The sequence below is a fragment of the Montipora capricornis genome, chromosome 7, assembly GCF_036669925.1.
Source record: "Montipora capricornis isolate CH-2021 chromosome 7, ASM3666992v2, whole genome shotgun sequence".
Taxonomy (NCBI): Eukaryota; Metazoa; Cnidaria; class Anthozoa; order Scleractinia; family Acroporidae; genus Montipora; species Montipora capricornis.
In genome coordinates, this window is record NC_090889.1 from 22,804,540 (window position 1) to 22,822,039 (window position 17,500).

A 17,500-nucleotide genomic window follows, 5' to 3' on the forward strand; every position below is an offset into this window, starting at 1 on the left:
GGTTATCAAGGGATAAATTATTCATGAATGATAAAAAGTCTGAATTCTTTGTCATCGGACCAGACAACAACTAAAAAAGGTTAACATTGACTGTTTAACGATTGGGGCAGAAAAGATCTTGGTTGCTGGGAAACCGGTGAAGAACCTTGGTGTGTGGCTAGACAATAAGCTGTCAATGGATGCCCACATTACTAAGACTTGCACAGCAGCATTCTATTATCTTTATAACATTAGACGTATCCGACGCTACCTATCCAAGGAATCTACGGAGTCACTGATTCATGTGTTTATTTCAGCAAGACTGCATGGATTATTGTAACAGTTTGTTCTACAATATTCCTGCATACCAACTAGAAAAACTGCAGAGAATTCAAAATGCTCCCGCAAGACTCATCTTAAAAGAGAGCAAATTCTGCCATATCACTCCACTTCTTATGACTTTACCCTGGCTGCCAGTTAAATATAGAATTCATTTTAAAATACTTTTACTCACATTCAAAGCAATAAATTTTTTAGCACCATCTTATATATGTGACTTAGTCACCCTTAAGAAGCCATCAAATTATAATTTAAGATCTAATAATAGTTTGGTACTAGATCCCCCTAAAGTTAAAACATTACCAACACTAGGTAATAGGTCTTTCAGCTTTGCTGCACCGAAACTTTGGAATAAACTTCCCAATTATATTAGGACCTCTGCAAGCATCACTATTTTTAAATCACAGCTAAAGACATATCTTTTTAGAGTAGCCTTTGATTTAAATTAAATTTGTATAACACTTATTTTTAAATTAGGAACTCTGAACTTATTAATTATTTATTGTATTATATGTATATAAGAACAGTTTTTTTTAACCATATTAGTAGTTAGCATATTTTATTGATATTATTAGCTCATAGTTACTTCCAATTAGTAGTCTATAGTCATCTTACATTATTAGTATTAGCATATTTATATTTTATATTGTCACTATTTAGGGATATTTGTTGTAATGCGCATTTGAAAACTTTAAGTTGATACTTGGGCAATATTTAACAATTATTCGCCTCAGGCTCAGTGATTATCGGGGAATACTCACCGAGACGAAGTCGAGGTGAATATTCACCGATAATCACTGAGCCTGAGGCGAATAATTTTTTTAGTATAAATACACAGGTGATTATTTCAAAAAAGAGAAAAAAAAAAACATTTCAACGCGAAATCATCTTCACTTTACAGTGGCAAAACGACTACTGGCAGCCATTTTGTCCGTCGAGGTGATTATCTGCTGATAATCCGAGATAGCGAGCCAATGAGAACGCGCGGTTTTGTATAATCACCTGTGTATTTATACTAAAAATGAATAAAGTTAAAATTAAGTTAAAGTCTGAACCGATTTCAATACTACCTCTCCGACTTTCAATCAATTCGGGATCAGTTGACGAGATCAATTTGGGTGGTTTTTTGTATACTTCGATGCACTCACGAAAAAGGCCTTTAAATAACATGCAACATTTAAGACTCAGGGCTATTCACTGTTGAGTTGTAAGAATTATAAAAACTGCTATATAAGATATTTATCTATATAATTGTTACAGCAAGGAAAACGTGGCCAATTTTTAATTAATTCCGTCACACCAAGAAGCCGACGGTGGTTTTTCTCGGCATCTGATTGGATAATTCATGCTCACGAAAGAATGTAAATTACTTCAACGAGAAAGACCGGAGTACGGAGGAATAAGGACTCGTGAAAAAGGAAAGGAGTCATATGCAAATGGCCGCTTTTAAACTCGTTTTACTTCAACGATGAAATGATATATGAAATGGATCGTTTTGCTTCATTGAAAGGTGCGTAGTTCAACCGAAACAAAGTTTACAAGAATAAAACGGCATTTTTCTAACATTGCGTGACGTAGCATACCAGCGAATACAATTTGGGGAATTTACGCAGTACTCGTAGCAGGTACATGTGAGTCTACAACATTTTGACCACTGAGATGATGAATATCGTTGTCGATAAGAGTACCGAGACAACGCTGAACCACATTCGATTTGTTAATTGGTCTCCTGCTCATGCATGAACAACTAACCAATCAGGTGCGCCACTAAAAATAGCCACGCATTATGACCACAGGCTAAATTCAGATCGAAAAAAAAAAATTTGAGAGGCCCATGTATGGTGGATGTGATTTCTCCTCTCATAAGACTCAATCCGTCCATTGTGACCAAAATTAGGGAGTTTTTTGAGAAGCTCGAGGGCAACCGGAAGTGAGCTTTTCTCCCTTTTCACTTGTCTTCACACAACCACGTTTACATTGCTAATTATCTTTTCCCCATTAGAGATGATTAGCATAAAATTCTGGGTGATACCACTGTCTGGGCACGCGACATGTTCTCTTCCCGTTGCCGTTCGCGTCTCAAAACGCGCATGCTTAATTAAGCTCTCTATTCAATCCACCGAAGCAGCACCTGTTTCTTAAACCAAACCTGTCAGGTGTAAAATTTCCCATCCGTGTGGATGGTTAACAATTGTTTGGCAGGGAAGTAGAGCCCTGACAGGTTCGTTGATAAGCATTTCCGAGTTCAACAGTCAAAACTAATGACTTTTCATATGCGAGGTGAGTATCTATGCATGGTGAATAGCCTCAGGTTAATTGTGCTATTGAGTCTTCTTTTGTTTGGACGTTGTAGGAAAAATTCTCGATTGAGAATGGTCAGTTCAAGGAAGGAAACCACTACAACATAATTGAACAAGTTGGGTTTGGAGCTTTTGGAGAGTGTTTTGTGGCATCAACAGAGGATGAATCTGAAGGATTCCTCTTTTGCATTAAGAAGGTGAGATAACCACGGGTACCTCTAAGGAACAGCCTAGAGTCTCTTTAATCTGCTTGAAAAAGGATTATCCTGGATTTCACCTGCAATTTCGACTTCCGGCTATAGGTGCCTTGCAACCAATCTCTTGAGGACGAAGTGACAACGGTGTAATGCACGAACAAATGAAGCCAGTGAGAGCCGTTTGTGTGGCGAGCGTTGCGTGACGCTCCCAGCAACGGCTGCGAAGAAGACTACCAATATGGCGGCGATTACGCAACGTGAAAAGCACCTGTAATAAATTTGTTTTATCAAACAAAATCTTTCGTTTGATGTTTGATATTAAAAATCTATCGTAAATCATTCATCTTTAAACGAACCCTACAAAATAAAAGCCGAGCTCGCTTATTTTTCTTACCACTAGTTTGTTTGTTGTGCTTAAAGCATTCGCCCCGGGTTCGATTCCCAGATTCGGGGTCATATGTCGGCAGATGTCGGTTGAGTTTGTTAGTTCTCTATACTCTGCACCGAGATGTTTTTTCCCGGGTACTTCAGGATTCTCCTCTCCTCAAAAACCAATGTTTGATTTCAGTTTATTTGAGTTAACTTGCATCGGGGTTCGTGCTACTCCTTGACGTCCTTGAAAAGCCCAGGAATTTAAATTTGGACTTCAAGGGAGCTTGATAAACCCTTGAAAAAAAGCATTTTGTGGAAAACTGCTTGAAAACTCCTTGAATTTTTGCTTGGATAAAAATTGTTGAGATTGCATCGTGCTAAGTGAAAGAGACATGTAAAATTTGAACCCAAATTTGACTATTAAGGAAATATTAAAACGAAAATTAAAATGCCTGGCGTGCACTTAACTTGCAGGATGGGGGAAGGAATATCAAGGTAGGCTTTTTCAGCAAAAACACCTCACTGAAACACGATGTATGGCATAGCTGAAAACGTCTTACAAAGACTCCTTGAAAACTTTTAAATTTCTGGTTCTTGAAAACTCCTTGAATACTCCTGGAATTTTGTAGACTAAATCCAGCACGATCCCTGTTACATGATAACTGTAATTAGCAGACGAAGAGCCTCCTGGTGGATTTGTTGCCGGTAAAATCTGTCCTCAATTTGAATTCGTTTTTACCTAGGTTGAATACGCAATTAGGCGAACCGAAGAACCTTTTTTTGGAGCCTAAATTAAGCCTAGAGAAAAACTAGAGTCAAGGAAGAATTAGTTTTGGTTATTATACATGGATCATGTATCAATTGACTTATTATAATAAAGTAAATAATGAAAAGAACTGTGTTGGGTTGAGAATGTTTGTCGTTGTAGTGTAGTGGTGAAGACAAAGGACTACAGGTCTGGAGGGTCCGTATTCGAGTACTGGTATAAGTGCATAGTACAGTTCTTTGTTCCCTTACTATGTTGTAGTGTTGAGACTGAATGGATATGTGTAAGAATAAAGAAAGCGATAAGATGATACAGGTGTTGAGATGCGTAAGACAGAGCTTGAGGGAAGGTATAGGTGTTTTCGTTACGTTTTAGGGCTTGATAGCTACTTTAAACTTGTTAGAGTGCATATTCAACCTAGGTACAATGAGGATCTCCAATTTAACCAAGGTAAAAAGGGATTTAACCTGAGAACGGATTTGACCGACAACAGATGTACCACTAATAGAGACGTGTGTGCCTTTAAGAGTGTCGAGCTTCAGAGAAACCAAGAAAACTCGGTCGGGACCTCCTGTCAGTGACAATATAATGATATGAATCGTTTAATGAGTAAGTTTGGAAGGCATTCGGTTTTGGCCATGAACATACGTAGACTTTTTTTTGTGAGGATTTCACGCGGATTTCTGTCCTCTTAAAGGGGAAGGGGACCCTATTGTAGTAGTGTTCGCTATTGTCCCCCCTCCAAGAAGGGGGGATCATTGTTTGCGTTTATTAAGGGGGCATCGCTTCATCGACACTTAACACTCCACCCCTTCTGGTCATTTTAATTAACCTATTTTCTATAATTTTGGTTTCTTTTAACCTGACTTTCAGTGTCAATACAGGAGGAATGAGCTGCTGGCCTTAGAGCTGGCGAAGAGAGAGCGAATCAAGGAAATTGTTGACTACTATGGTGCCAAACTAAGCGGCAGAAATGCACATATTTTCATGGAATTTATGGCAGGTACCACAGCTTCTCTCAGGCTTTTATCTGATATCAAGGTTCATTTTCCTCAGATAATAGCTATGCAGAAAGGTATATCCTGATAACAGTTATTCAAATATTTACTGTTTTTGCAATATGGGGTTGAACACGATGGCATTTTCAAGTTACAAGGAACAAAACAAAAGTGAACAGCCACAACAGCACATTGAGATCGGCTGTGTTTTGAGCTTCCCGCCAAGTCGGACTGAATGACGTCACTGACCAGCCAGCCGGGTTACTAAGTTTCGCTCAAAATGGCGGCTCTTCATTTGGTGTTTTTGGCTTCTTTCGAGAGAGATTTAACTAGGCCAGGATTCAGATTGGGGACTGAAACAACTGTTAATAAGTAGTCTTTTAAGTTGGTGGGTACAAAAATTATTCACATTTTAGAGCGACCTTGTCCTTTCACCTTGAACAATAGGGGCAAACTATCATATAACTGGGTTTTATAGGAAGGGTTCTAAAGTGAAAATTAATAGTAAAGGATTTCCTGTTGTACGCTCACGTTATTGTCAAAACCTGAAATTTGGTGATTTCACGTTGTTGTATTGTGGACTACGGCAAAGAAATGCACTGAGGTGCGTGCTGCACGTGCAGCAAGAATATCAGCACGTGCAGCACGTGCAGCACGATTGTTTTCCCCAGGTGATCTGGTGACGTAATTCGGAGGACTGGGGAGAAAAATTTTAAGGCCGTATCCCACAACCGCGCGCGGCCTTATTTTCGAATTCAACATGGCAGAGGCGGGGTGAAATCTTGTCGGGTCTACTTGAATGTTCATTCAGTAACAAGAATTGTGGTAGACACGTAATAATCTGTTCAGTTTTGGCGATGGCAATACTGAAGAGAGTTTGGAAACAACACCTAAGGCCGCGCGCGGTTGTGGGATACGGCGTTAAAATTTTTCTTCCCAGTCCTCCAAATTACGTCACCCTGGATGATTACAGACCAAACAAAAAATGCAACAGGCCCGAAGAGATGCATCAATGGACATATTAGCATTTTCAAGTTCAAAAATTTTCCTGAACCGCCCTAAAATACCGTTACACAGCCGTTACATTGCTTAATTGATCCAAGGTTCCTCCCTCGTCAATCCCGAAAATTTTCGATTTTAACTGTAAAACTGCAATACGCTTAAAAGCTACTCTCTTACTGTATTCAAGGCAAGAAAGAGGCGAAGTCTTGCCGTTTTTCTCACTTATTTGTTTGGTAATAATTAATGACAGTTATTTTTTTAGGTGGAACAATAAAAGAACTAGTTGAACGACAAAAGGCTTCATATCGTGACGCTCAGGAGATGACAGTCTGGCCAATTATTCCTGAAAATGATTGTTTTTACTACCTGGAGGACACGCTTAAAGCTTTAGAGTTCCTACACAGCAAAGGGATAGTGCATAGAGATATCAAAGGTGATCAAGTCCTCTTTAAGGCTATTTACTAAGGTTGCCATAAGCAATCCAGTCGAAAACGGAGGAGCATTTCCCGCAGGGATGGCACAGTCGGTTAGTGCGCGGCCATGGTGCAAGAGGTCCTGAGTTCGATTCCCGGATCTCGCGTCCTTGTTTCGACTTCTTTCCTTTCCGTGTAGCTAGGTAGCTTTAAATACCCGTAAAACGGAGCACAGATGGAGAGGGGGGAGTAAAATGAGCGTACCGTCGACCTCAGGTTTGTCAGTTGAATTACTGTTGCGAGTTATTGACATTAAATATGGTTACTTTACTTTACTTTTACAGGCAACAAAACAATAGGTATATTGAGCAAAAACAAAAGCTCTGCTCGCCCTGCACGTGCGTCTTACATTTTTGTACCTTTCTTTGCCGTTATAGTCCCGGCAACGACTTGAATTGGCCAAATTTGAAGTTAGGTGGAGAACGTGACCACCTGACGATAAATTTTCCATTTTCTGCGTTCACGTGTCCACACCGTTCCGACCTATTTTATTCCTGAAATGATTGTCCACACTTTCCACGCCGAGAGAATTGGAGTAATGGCAAAATAAATACAACCACGGGAAATAATATCGCTTCAGGTCGTCCCTATTAAAGGACATTAAGATGAATAACTTGTCGCCTGTTCTTTGTGTCATCCTGAGAAAGTAACATTTGAATGAACTTGTATTAATCACGGTCTGTATGTTTTATGTAGGAAATAACCTGCTTCTCGATGAACATTGTATCCACGCTAAGCTAACAGGTTTTGGATCAGCCACAAACATCAAGGTTAGACTAAGAACGAAGCATGAAACCTTCTACTAGTTTTTGAACCATTCACACCTGAAGCGCATACAATCGGCATCTTCTGATGTTAACAAGATGAACCCGCAAACAACTGTTGACAACAAACTAAGACAGTTTCATTTCAAATTAATACACCGTGCCATCTTGAAAAAAGAAACTTAAAATGAACTCTTTAAAGTGGTTCAATACTATTCATGGGATAAATTTGTCATTATTTTTAATAGAAGTGCTTTTAATTGCAGCTGAGAAGTTGAACCAGGGACTACCAGGATATATTCAACGAGTGGTCAGAAAGGGTCTTGAATCTCCGGAACTCAAGGCAAACGTCCCAACCAATGGGCCACACTACCTCCTAGATGTTATACAACCTGTAGTTTCTAGTTTTTTAGTAACTTGCAAAAATGGATTTATATTAGTAAATTCATTTTAGTTACTTATGAGGTACTTTTAAATTTCTTGTAATAATTGATGCGGGTTCAATAACGTACTGCACAAAAAAAATCATTGCTGGACCGAATAGACGAATAACATTAATTGCATCTGGTGATGTTTGAAGGAAATTCTGGCTTTTTATCTAGGAAGCTGGAGGGTGGTCCGACGATGTATGGAAAACTGGCTGTTTGTTGCTTAGGATGTTAAATGGTGAAAGATCCTCACTTTTTGGGTTAAGGTAAGCCGTGAGTGTCAAGTTTTTTCTGTCAACTATAACCATTTTGCCTTTCTAAAAAGAAAAAAAAAAGGAAAAACAAACCAAAATAAAGAGGGATTAGTTTGGGACACATTTAAGGTGGCCGACATATTTTTTGTCAAGTGACATTATAGTGAACAACTGCATGTCAAGAGAAGCACGCCACACGAGTGAATTAGATAAGAGTGTTGTTATGGCATGGGAGGGCTCCCCAGCACAGTTACAAATGAGTCTATTTTTAGCTAGAATACCCGTTCTCGCGAAAATCAGTTGTCATGTCTTTGAAAATAACGCGTGACATGGCTTCTTCTGATTGGTTAAAATTTGCAGCCCTTCGTTTGTTTCCCGCGCAAAGTGTATCTAAAAATAAATCTATTTGTGAGCGTGCTGGGGCAATGCCGCAAAGTGATAGATCAACACTATTATCTAATTCACTCTTGCGCTACTCTGTTTAACAGTGATGACTTAAAAGGACACTTACTGATGGAGCTTATATTGCCATTATTTCTGGACACATGCGAGTCGGCTTTGCGTCATTTCTTTTAGCGTAATTCCGGGATAACGCCTGTGACGTAATGTGCCAAAGTTTCTATCCCAACAAATGAAGTATAGGGATTGCTTGCCTAGAAGTCACGGCAGTTTCTTGATTGATAAAGGATTCTTTCCCCTCTGAATTGTTTACAGGACGGTGGCATCCAAAGACAGAATTCTTGCAAGCCTGAGGACGTCTTCCCTCCGGAAGCAAAACAGGAAACCAGAGAACTATTAGATTTGTTGTTCGGTGTAGACCGAGAACATCTCCCCATCGTGGTAGAGATATTACAAAAGGCGCGTGTTTTCCCAGTGACCCAATATCTTGAGCAATCTCGTGAGGCAACACCCCCTCGCGAGGAAGCAGGGAATTAGTCACGTTAAATTTGTTTTCCCTCTTGTGTTTTCCTAAAGACAGTTCAATTTTGGTAACATAACAGAAGAAAGGAAATATTTTCATTGTCGAAAGGGACAAATTTACAACTGACTCGTTTTTTACTTTTGCTAATAAACAAACGTGAACGCCGGCGACAATCAGTGGTAAAATTAGTTGGGACGTGACAGCCTCTTACACTTGATAAAGTAAGCATAAGTGTCAGAATTCCACTAAAAGCTTTAAATAGAAGCCCCCCCCCCCCCCCCCCCCCCCCCACCCCCAAGCAATGTTGAATAGACTAGGAAATATCTCTTTACGATCAGCAATAGTGTCCTGATGCAGAGGGGGAATTATTGAAAAAAAAAAGCATAAAATGCTGAGCGTTCCAAGACTTTTGCCACTGATTGTAGATATATATCCAAACAAATCCTACTTCTGCCTCCGAAAATGGACTTACTTACTAGGATGACGGCTAAGAAGCATTGTTGCCATTTCTTCAGTGAACGCTGGCTCCATTCTACTGACAATAGGACACGATTTACTGTGGTCACGCATGCGCAATGAAATATTTTTTCAGTTAGTGTTTAACCAATCAGCCTTTGCGAACTTTTCAAAGAAGCGCACCTGTCAGTTTCCACATGCTGATTGGCTGTTTTTGAGAAAACTTTGTTGCCTGGTTACGGAGAAGCTCATTGTAATACGTTCAGTGAGAGGACTTGTTTGTATTGTGCTTTGAAGTAGTCTTTCCTCTATAGTGGTAAAAAAAAAGTGTTCTAGATTGCAACAGTAAAAAACTACGGATAAAATAATGCAGCAAAACCGGGCGACAATGCTTCTACCTTTTCGATTATAAAAGTAAAAAAAGTAAAGTAAAGCAAAGTAAACCAACCATATCTAACGTCGATAACTCGTAACTGTAATTAAACTGACAAACCTGAGGTCGACGGTGCTCTAATTTTACTCCCCCCTCGCCATCAGTGCTCCGTTTTACGGGTATTTAAAGCTACTTAAGCTACACAGAATGGAAAGAAGTCGAAACAAGGATGTGAGATCCGGGAATCGAACTCAGGACCTCTTGCACCAAGGCCACGCACTAACCGACTGTGCCATCCTCGCTCCTAATAATGATTTTTATTCTCTTTTTTATTCTCAATTATTACTCTTAAAACTGGGCTGTAGAATATATTTTTCGTAGAGATATTATGCACATCCAATCAAGGCGAAGGTCGTGTCAATTTTAATTCCCTATTGTTAACGCCTAGGAGTTTTCTTTCAAAGTCGATCATTTCTTAAAACTTTCTCTTGGTCCTATTATAATTAAGGAAATTTCGGAAAATCCTCATTTTACCTGCTTTTGATAAACTCGTCATATCGTCATAAACTCGTCATATCTCTAAGAGGTTATTGTCCTCTCCATGATATAGCTAGGAGGTCGTAGCGCTTCCATTTTTCTTAGATTTTTAGCTCGCAGAAGCAATTGCCTTAAAATTGACCATTTTTGGAATTATTCATCTTCCAAGTTGAATATGGTCATTCTCGTTTTCGTTGCTGTTTTGCTGATAACGGCGAAGAAATGTACCATGCACGTGCGTATCGGTACACGCGCAGCACGATTTTGTTTTCTCATTCAACCAATAATATGTCCTTGGCCACGTTTCTCAAAGTATGGTCATCGCTAACACCGAGTTAAGTTCAACAAAAGGCATCTTACCCCGGCTTATTTTTCACTTGGCGTTCGTTTTCTTTTTTCTCGCAAGGAATCACATTTATTTATCCTCCGTTCAGTGCCAGGAAGTAACACACTAGACAGCCAATGAAATATATTGTTCAACAAGAGGTGCGATCCTGCCCCAAATTTGAGGTTTTGATCGCAAAGTGAGTATACAAACGTGAGGTGAACCTTTCATTTTCATCAAGGTATCAGTGAGAGAAAGAGAGGAGCCGCAAAAAATGACTGTCAAGAATAGTATATTAATGAAAAACACATCGCCCTCTGAGAACATATTCTTCATAATTTCTCTTCAAACATCTCCCTCGACCAAGTCCTCCGGTCCGTGTGGATAGACTTCTATGATAATCAAATTCAATCCCAAATGCGGGAACCGATACAAAACGTGACGTTTTACGACAAATTGGAAACCAGCAAACCCGAAGACATTTTTGTCAGATCAAACGTGCACCTCAGATCTAAAATGGTCGCAGATAAGACAACAGCGAAGAACATATTCAAAAGAAAACTCAATCACAGTAATCCCACCACCAGAGGAAAAACGGGGGAAGGGGTGGGTACGGCTACAAGAAGGCTACGATTTTAAGTGCACGAAATCTATATTGTATAACAATTAGCTTCCCAACCTTTTCCCTTGTTAATCGAAAACTTCCGTCATTCATTCCAATCTTCGCAGCAGGCTGTAAAAGACACAAATATTTCCTTCCTATTGTTCAAAACGTAGCCCTCTGTAGCTTATGCAAGAAACCAAATTTCACCAGGTAAAATGGAATTTTATCCTTTTAATTGAATCCTATTTCATACAAATACTAAGAATATGCCTTTAGCAAAAGATTATTATTCATCGGAGGCTTCGCCCTTATAGAACTCCCGTATCACCTCGTCCTCCTAAAAATACCAAAAAAAATAACCTTTAATTAGCTCAAACCGATACCTCTGGAGAAACTCGGCAGAATAGGAAACTAAGGTGGCATAATCGTTCTCATATCCTCGAATCAGCAACTGCGTCGTCCACTTTCGAGCCTAAAGCATCACTGCACTGTTTTAAAGATGGCGGCAACGTACAATGGCGCTTTTTCTCTAAAACAGCGTGGTTAGAGTACACATGCGCCCGAGAGGTCGTTCTAGGTTTCCCCAGGCAAATTGTCTCTATTCTCATCTTGATCGCCCGTTGAAACTTCTCCGCTCGGAAAGCGTAAAGCAGAGGGTTAATAAAGGCATTGAAGCTGAATAACAATGTTGGTATTACACCAGTCAGAATCTCTCTGCTCTGCGGCGACATTGTCTCCTTCAAGTTCGTTGTTAGCCACAGAAAAGCGATCACAATCGGTAGAAAGAAAAATAACATGTTGCTCATGACCAAGATGGCAATTTTCTTTGCTACAAGTCCGTCTCTATTGATTCCAGCTCTCTGACTTGTTTTCTTTATCGAAATGAAGGTCTTAATATACAAGGGCACAGTTGTGAAGTATACTAACATGCCCCATAACGATAACGCTATACTCATTTCGTACGAATGCGGTATGTCCTTGGTCGGGCGAATAGGAATGCAATATGTGTTGCTTGTATACACGGAAATATTCACCAGGGGTAAGACAGCAAAGGCCACGCCCAAACACCATGTACATGCAACCAAGATGACCGCTGTTCGACGGGTCATTCGGATGGATGGCGCCATACAATAAACGATGGCCAAATGACGTTCAATCGTAAGAAAAAGTGACGTTTTTACGCTCACAATTTGCCCCGTAACCCATATGAACCCGATAGCATTGCAGAGGTCCTCCAAGATCACTAAATATTCCACATACGTCATTTTTCGAGTAGTGACCACGATTACGGAGTACACGCTAATCAGGATGTCACTAGCCGCCATGTTGGCCGTCAACAGCATGGTGACATTCCGACGAAGAACTCTTGTTGTAAGCGAAACTAACAGGACGGTGAGATTCAAGACCAAAGCAATGGGCGATATAAAGAAAACCACATTTAAAATTTTGTTATCCAGATCCCAACAACGGTGAAGTGGGGTGACTTGTACCTCGCTTCTGAAACACGCCGAGTTTTTCTCCTTTAAACATAAAGGGAAAAATCCATGTTCGGCATACTTCACAAGATGTTGGCTTACAACGAGTCTATTCCCGCGGCAGCTTATCTTGTTCCCAACAATGTAATCTCCGTTTACAAGCCGTGCTGTGGTGATGTTAACATCCTCGTTGTTTAAATCACCATGTTCCAAAGTGTAGTTCCTCATCAACGTACAGTTCGAGCATTGCTCGTTCCAGGTCACTCCTCGAATTTCTTTGAGTTTACGACGTCTCAGTAGGCCTGCTGGAAGTGCGAGGTTGGCGTTGCCAGAAACATCCAGAAATACCAACCGTGGCAATTCATTCGTCCAATTTCCATCCCATTTGGCAAGTTGATTAGAGGATAGGTCTCTGCGGGTTGCAAACAAATTAATTGAAGGTTTAAAGTTACATTTCTCAGGGGCTGTTGAAGTAGCGGATAGTAGATTCTAGCACTGGAAAGATCCTAATCAAAAAGTGGCGCATCCTAGCAGCGTATGTCTTCTGCAATAAGTTTACAGGCAAAAAGTTCTATTTGGTTCTCGTAGTAAGATATTCCTAGCTGAAACAGATAGACGACACTACATGACCGCGCGCGGATATGAAATATTCGAGTGCGGACAGATACCACATCAGCACGAAAAACAAAATTTAGTCATAAAATAGATTATAATATATAGATTTATCCAAGCCTAAAAGCGGAGCTTCCGGGTTACTTATTCTTACAACAAATTAACCTTAATTTAGCCTGCGATCCAATCGAAACCCAGTACCTGAACAGCGGTCAACTCTAAAAAAGTTGACATCGATATGGTCACGGAATACTGGTCAGCGGACACTATGTTTTGACAGGTGTCAACTGATCATAGCATTGATGTCCAATATCAAATGTGTACGCTGTAAACTACAATCATGAACAAAAATCTTGGGACAAATATGCACTTTGTGGCTCTAACAAAGGTTTTACAATGACTGCAAAATTTTCGTGCCCTCATTGGCTAATTTTTATTGTCAAAAAGCGGATAGACACACAAATTTATAACTTATGCGATAATGACGCGATATTGCTCGCGTCAGATTGAAGTTTCTGGCATTTTTGTTTCGCATTCTTCTCGAGCTTTGACAAAGTGGTCTGCAAAGTAGTGGTGTTTTGACAAAGTAGTCTGCGGATCCACGAGGTGATGGTTGCTTTGACAATGTTATGACGAAATTCGTGATCAATAGGACAGACGCATAAAAAACTGACATCAATTTGTTAATTCGCACGAAATTAAAAGTGCACGTGCCCCGTTCCTCCCCCCACCCCACATCCAATGGGTGGGGGAGGGCGCACATGTAACCGCAGACTTTTAATCTCGGTGACTGTAGCTATAGTGCATGGCCGCTTGGATGAGCTCTAAACTTGAGCCCGCGATATGGTCACGTGATGCTGGTCGCATTGTCATATACGGAGGGGTGGACGGTCGTACGTTGACCAACACCAAAATTTCTCGCACAGATGATAACATTTCCTTACCCATGGTGCTCCGCGCGTGCGGCTTTCGACACAATCACGATGTAAGAAACTAAATTTTTCGTTTTTTAACAGTAATTCGCTCAGTCGAGATTAAATGAAGTAGTGATTCTAGCAACACTTACAAGCGCTGTAGATAACTGAGATTTGAAAAGGCACCTTCTTCTATAACTGCGATGCTGTTGTGAGAGAGATCTCTGCAGAATGAAAAACAAGTATACAGTAATTAAGGGAAGATGGTAGTAAATTCATTTAACCCGTAAAATCTCCTGCAAGAAGGCGATTCCCTCGAGGCTCTGTCATACCAGCCTTCCGTCGGTCAAAAACCTTAAAGAATTGTTAGCACCATCGATATCCCGCTTGAAAACCGCCGCAGAGGGACGAACGGATCACCACAACAATGGTTGTTTTAAATGCAATAGAAATAGATGCGATCTTTGTAAGAATTTCTTTGTGGAATCTAAATCTTTCCTTAGTTTTAAGACGGAAAAAAAATACACCATTCATTCCAGTCTTTCCTGCGATTCTAAAAACGTTATTTATTTAGCCTCTTGCAAGAAATGTCGCTTGCAATATGTGGGATCTACCACCACTGATTTTAGAATTAGGTTCTGTAATCACAAGTCTGCTATGCTTACAAACAAAACAACTTGCGAAGTAGCAGTGCATTTTAACAAAATCCCACATACCCTAGATGATTTTTCATTTCAATGCATTGATCAGGTGCAGGCTTCATGCAACTCTGAAGAAATCGATAGGCTTTTAATTACAAAAGAGGCTTATTAGAGTGCTCAGCTGTTCTCTCTAGCACCCCACGGCTTAAATAAAAAGAAGGAATTTCATTCAAAGAACAGAATTTGTTATACCGGTAATTAGTTTCCTTTCCCATAGAGTACATTCATACATGATCAACCGTTCTAAGGCCCTTTTCTTGGATTTCGTCAGGCCCTTAGGTTTTAGATGAACTCAAAGGCCCTGGCCGGGAAGCTCATTATGATTTATATTGTTTAAGGGCCCCTCTACGGGTTTTGTTAATTTTTTTGCTTCGCTAATTTAGCCTTTTTGTCATCTAGAAATTAGCACCACTTTTTGTTCTTCTTTTTTGCAATCTTATATTTTTTTGACAGCTGTCACTTGGTATTGTGTAATTGTTAGCGCCTAAATCTTATTTAAGTTTCGTTTTTATTCAAAAGTTGTCATAACTGAAGAAGGTCTTTGACCGAAACGTTTTAGTAAATTTTTAATTTTTTAACTTTTTAACGTCAGAAGTTGTCCGTCCTCGCTTCCTTTTTACTTACTATATATATATATATATAGTTGATGTTCGGCTCAGAAAAAAAAAACATGGAATTCTTGGCCAGGCGAACCGTGTGTGCCGTTCTCAAACACCAAAAAAGTTCTAAAAAATCACTTACAGCTCTCTCAGGTTAGTAAAGTTCTTGAACGATCCATTTGGAACAGTTTCTATGTCTTCAGACAGCAATATCTCCCTGAGAATAAACATGGATGAACCATTACTTTAAGCACGTTGTCAAATCAGCACCAAAGCTACGTGCTAGCAAAGGCTGTCTTCGCTGGTCAAGCAAGAAGGCGAACTTTGCCCCCGGAGGGCATTTTCGCACTGGCCCGGCTAACCACATATTGGAGGTGGCGATTTGAACTTTCAATGGCTAACTCATTAGAGAGCGAGTTTCAATAGAGTGTCGTAAAACCAAAACCAAAGTAATTACTTTCGACAAGCAAAAAGTACGGAAAAAATACGGCAAACCAATCAAAAATAGAAGTAATTACACGTAGTCGATATAAAGCGCGGGAAAATGTGCACGCGCAAGCCACGACTGGTTTTGGTTTCACTTCTGATTGGCTGAAAAAATGGCGCGAGAACTTTGAACCAATCACCGAGCGAAGTAAATGGAAAACCAAAGCAATTCGCTTATTACTTTCGACACTCAATTGAAAACCACTCTAATCCATTTACTGTTGTCTCAGCTCAAGTCAATTTAACACAATTCATGTAATTCCCGTTTAACACCGCGTAGATTATGATCACTTCACCAATTACAGCCTAGTTTCAGTGCTACCGTTACGCACTCTGCGTATTAACGAGTACGAGTTTTCTGTACTGAGCACGCACATCACATTTAGAGAACGAATATTTCAAAATCCGGGTGGTCAGAATTGAAAACTTGTCCTCGTTGTCGGCCTTGTACTCCAATCTGAAGGTCGCTATTATCATTCTTCCCGATCGGCCATGCGCGCGCTTTTATTGCTAAAGTACTAAAAAATCCCCGTTCGACGGCCGTAGGCATCAGGGTAATAGGGGCTGAAGAAGCCGCAGGGATATTATAGGAACAAGTATACGATTTTACCATAGAAGATTCCGCCGCATCCAACTATCGAAACTCGGTTTACAACCTGACGAACGGAACTTGAGAAACGTCATATTTGACAATTTCTGTTTTTAGTGAGCAAAGACGCATGTAATGCCCCATTGCACCGAGTATTTTCAGAACGTTACATTTGGACGCAAGTAGGATCTACTTCCTCAGGGCTTTGGCAGCTACTTCCTGTTGGTTAAACAAGGTTCGTTACCAACACTGGGATTATCGGATCATATTGTCTAGCTTCCACGTCGTATAACTTATATCAATCAATTCTCCACTCAATAGCAAGGTCCTAATTTTTCTTAATTAACTTTGTCTTAAAAGGCAAAAGCAAAGTTCTAGGGGTGCAGGGATGAAGAGAACTCGCCTCTCACCAATGTGGCCCGGGTTCGATTCCGGGACTCTGGGTCATATGTGGGTTGAGTTTGTTGGTTCTGTTCTCTGCAACGAGAGGTTTTTCTCCGGGTACTCCGGTTTCCCCTTTCTTCAAAATCCAACATTTGACTTGATTTGCGTTAATTGTTAATTTCAGTTTACAGTGACCCCAAATAGCGCTCCATAGCTAGAACGACTAGACACTTAAATAAAGTTCCTTTCCTTTCCTTTCTTCTCCTTTCCTTTCAGAGCTTAGTTAAAAATGCTTTCAGGGCTATCCAATTCACTTGAATTTGAGCTTTTTAAAATGAAGCTCAGTCTTCTAAGATGTACATAAGTTATTCCTTATATTCCTTGCTTCTTCCAGCTAATTTGTATGACGTAAATAAAGAGGAAACTCAAATATGACAAGCCCTGTGATCTATTTTTGAGCTTCCTCATTACCGATGAGGAAAAAAACTTATTAAACTGATGATATTAGAAACACTCTGTGTAATATGTATAAATTAGGTAGATTTAGGGCCACCTGTTAGAAAACTGCTTACATTAATATGCTACCCTCGTTAAATATTGTATTGTATTGTATTGTATTATTAAATATTGTATTCTAATTAACAATGATTT

At 39.9% G+C, this 17,500-nt stretch overlaps 2 protein-coding genes across 4 annotated transcripts in view; one reads left to right on the forward strand and one right to left on the reverse strand.

Moving 5' to 3' along the window:
• The window catches only part of LOC138057740 (uncharacterized), an 11,418-nt gene extending 3,935 nt beyond the window's left edge, over positions 1-7,483 (forward strand). Inside the window, exons 2-6 of the mRNA XM_068903660.1 lie at positions 2,672-2,815; positions 4,827-5,028; positions 6,216-6,386; positions 7,123-7,196; positions 7,457-7,483. Of these exons, the coding sequence (XP_068759761.1) occupies positions 2,672-2,815; positions 4,827-5,028; positions 6,216-6,386; positions 7,123-7,196; positions 7,457-7,468 (603 nt within the window). The 3' untranslated portion in view covers positions 7,469-7,483. The remainder of the gene's footprint in view (positions 1-2,671; positions 2,816-4,826; positions 5,029-6,215; positions 6,387-7,122; positions 7,197-7,456) is intronic.
• Positions 7,484-11,300: 3,817 nt separating this feature from the next.
• Positions 11,301-17,500, reverse strand: part of LOC138057741 (probable glycoprotein hormone G-protein coupled receptor) — an 11,416-nt gene continuing 5,216 nt past the window's right edge. For all 3 annotated transcript variants that reach the window (XM_068903661.1, XM_068903663.1, XM_068903662.1), the window contains exons 3-5: positions 15,533-15,607; positions 14,243-14,314; positions 11,301-12,976 (exon numbers count right to left, since the gene is read on the reverse strand). In XM_068903661.1, coding sequence (XP_068759762.1) covers positions 11,521-12,976; positions 14,243-14,314; positions 15,533-15,607 — 1,603 coding nt within the window. In that variant the 3' untranslated portion in view covers positions 11,301-11,520. The remainder of the gene's footprint in view (positions 12,977-14,242; positions 14,315-15,532; positions 15,608-17,500) is intronic.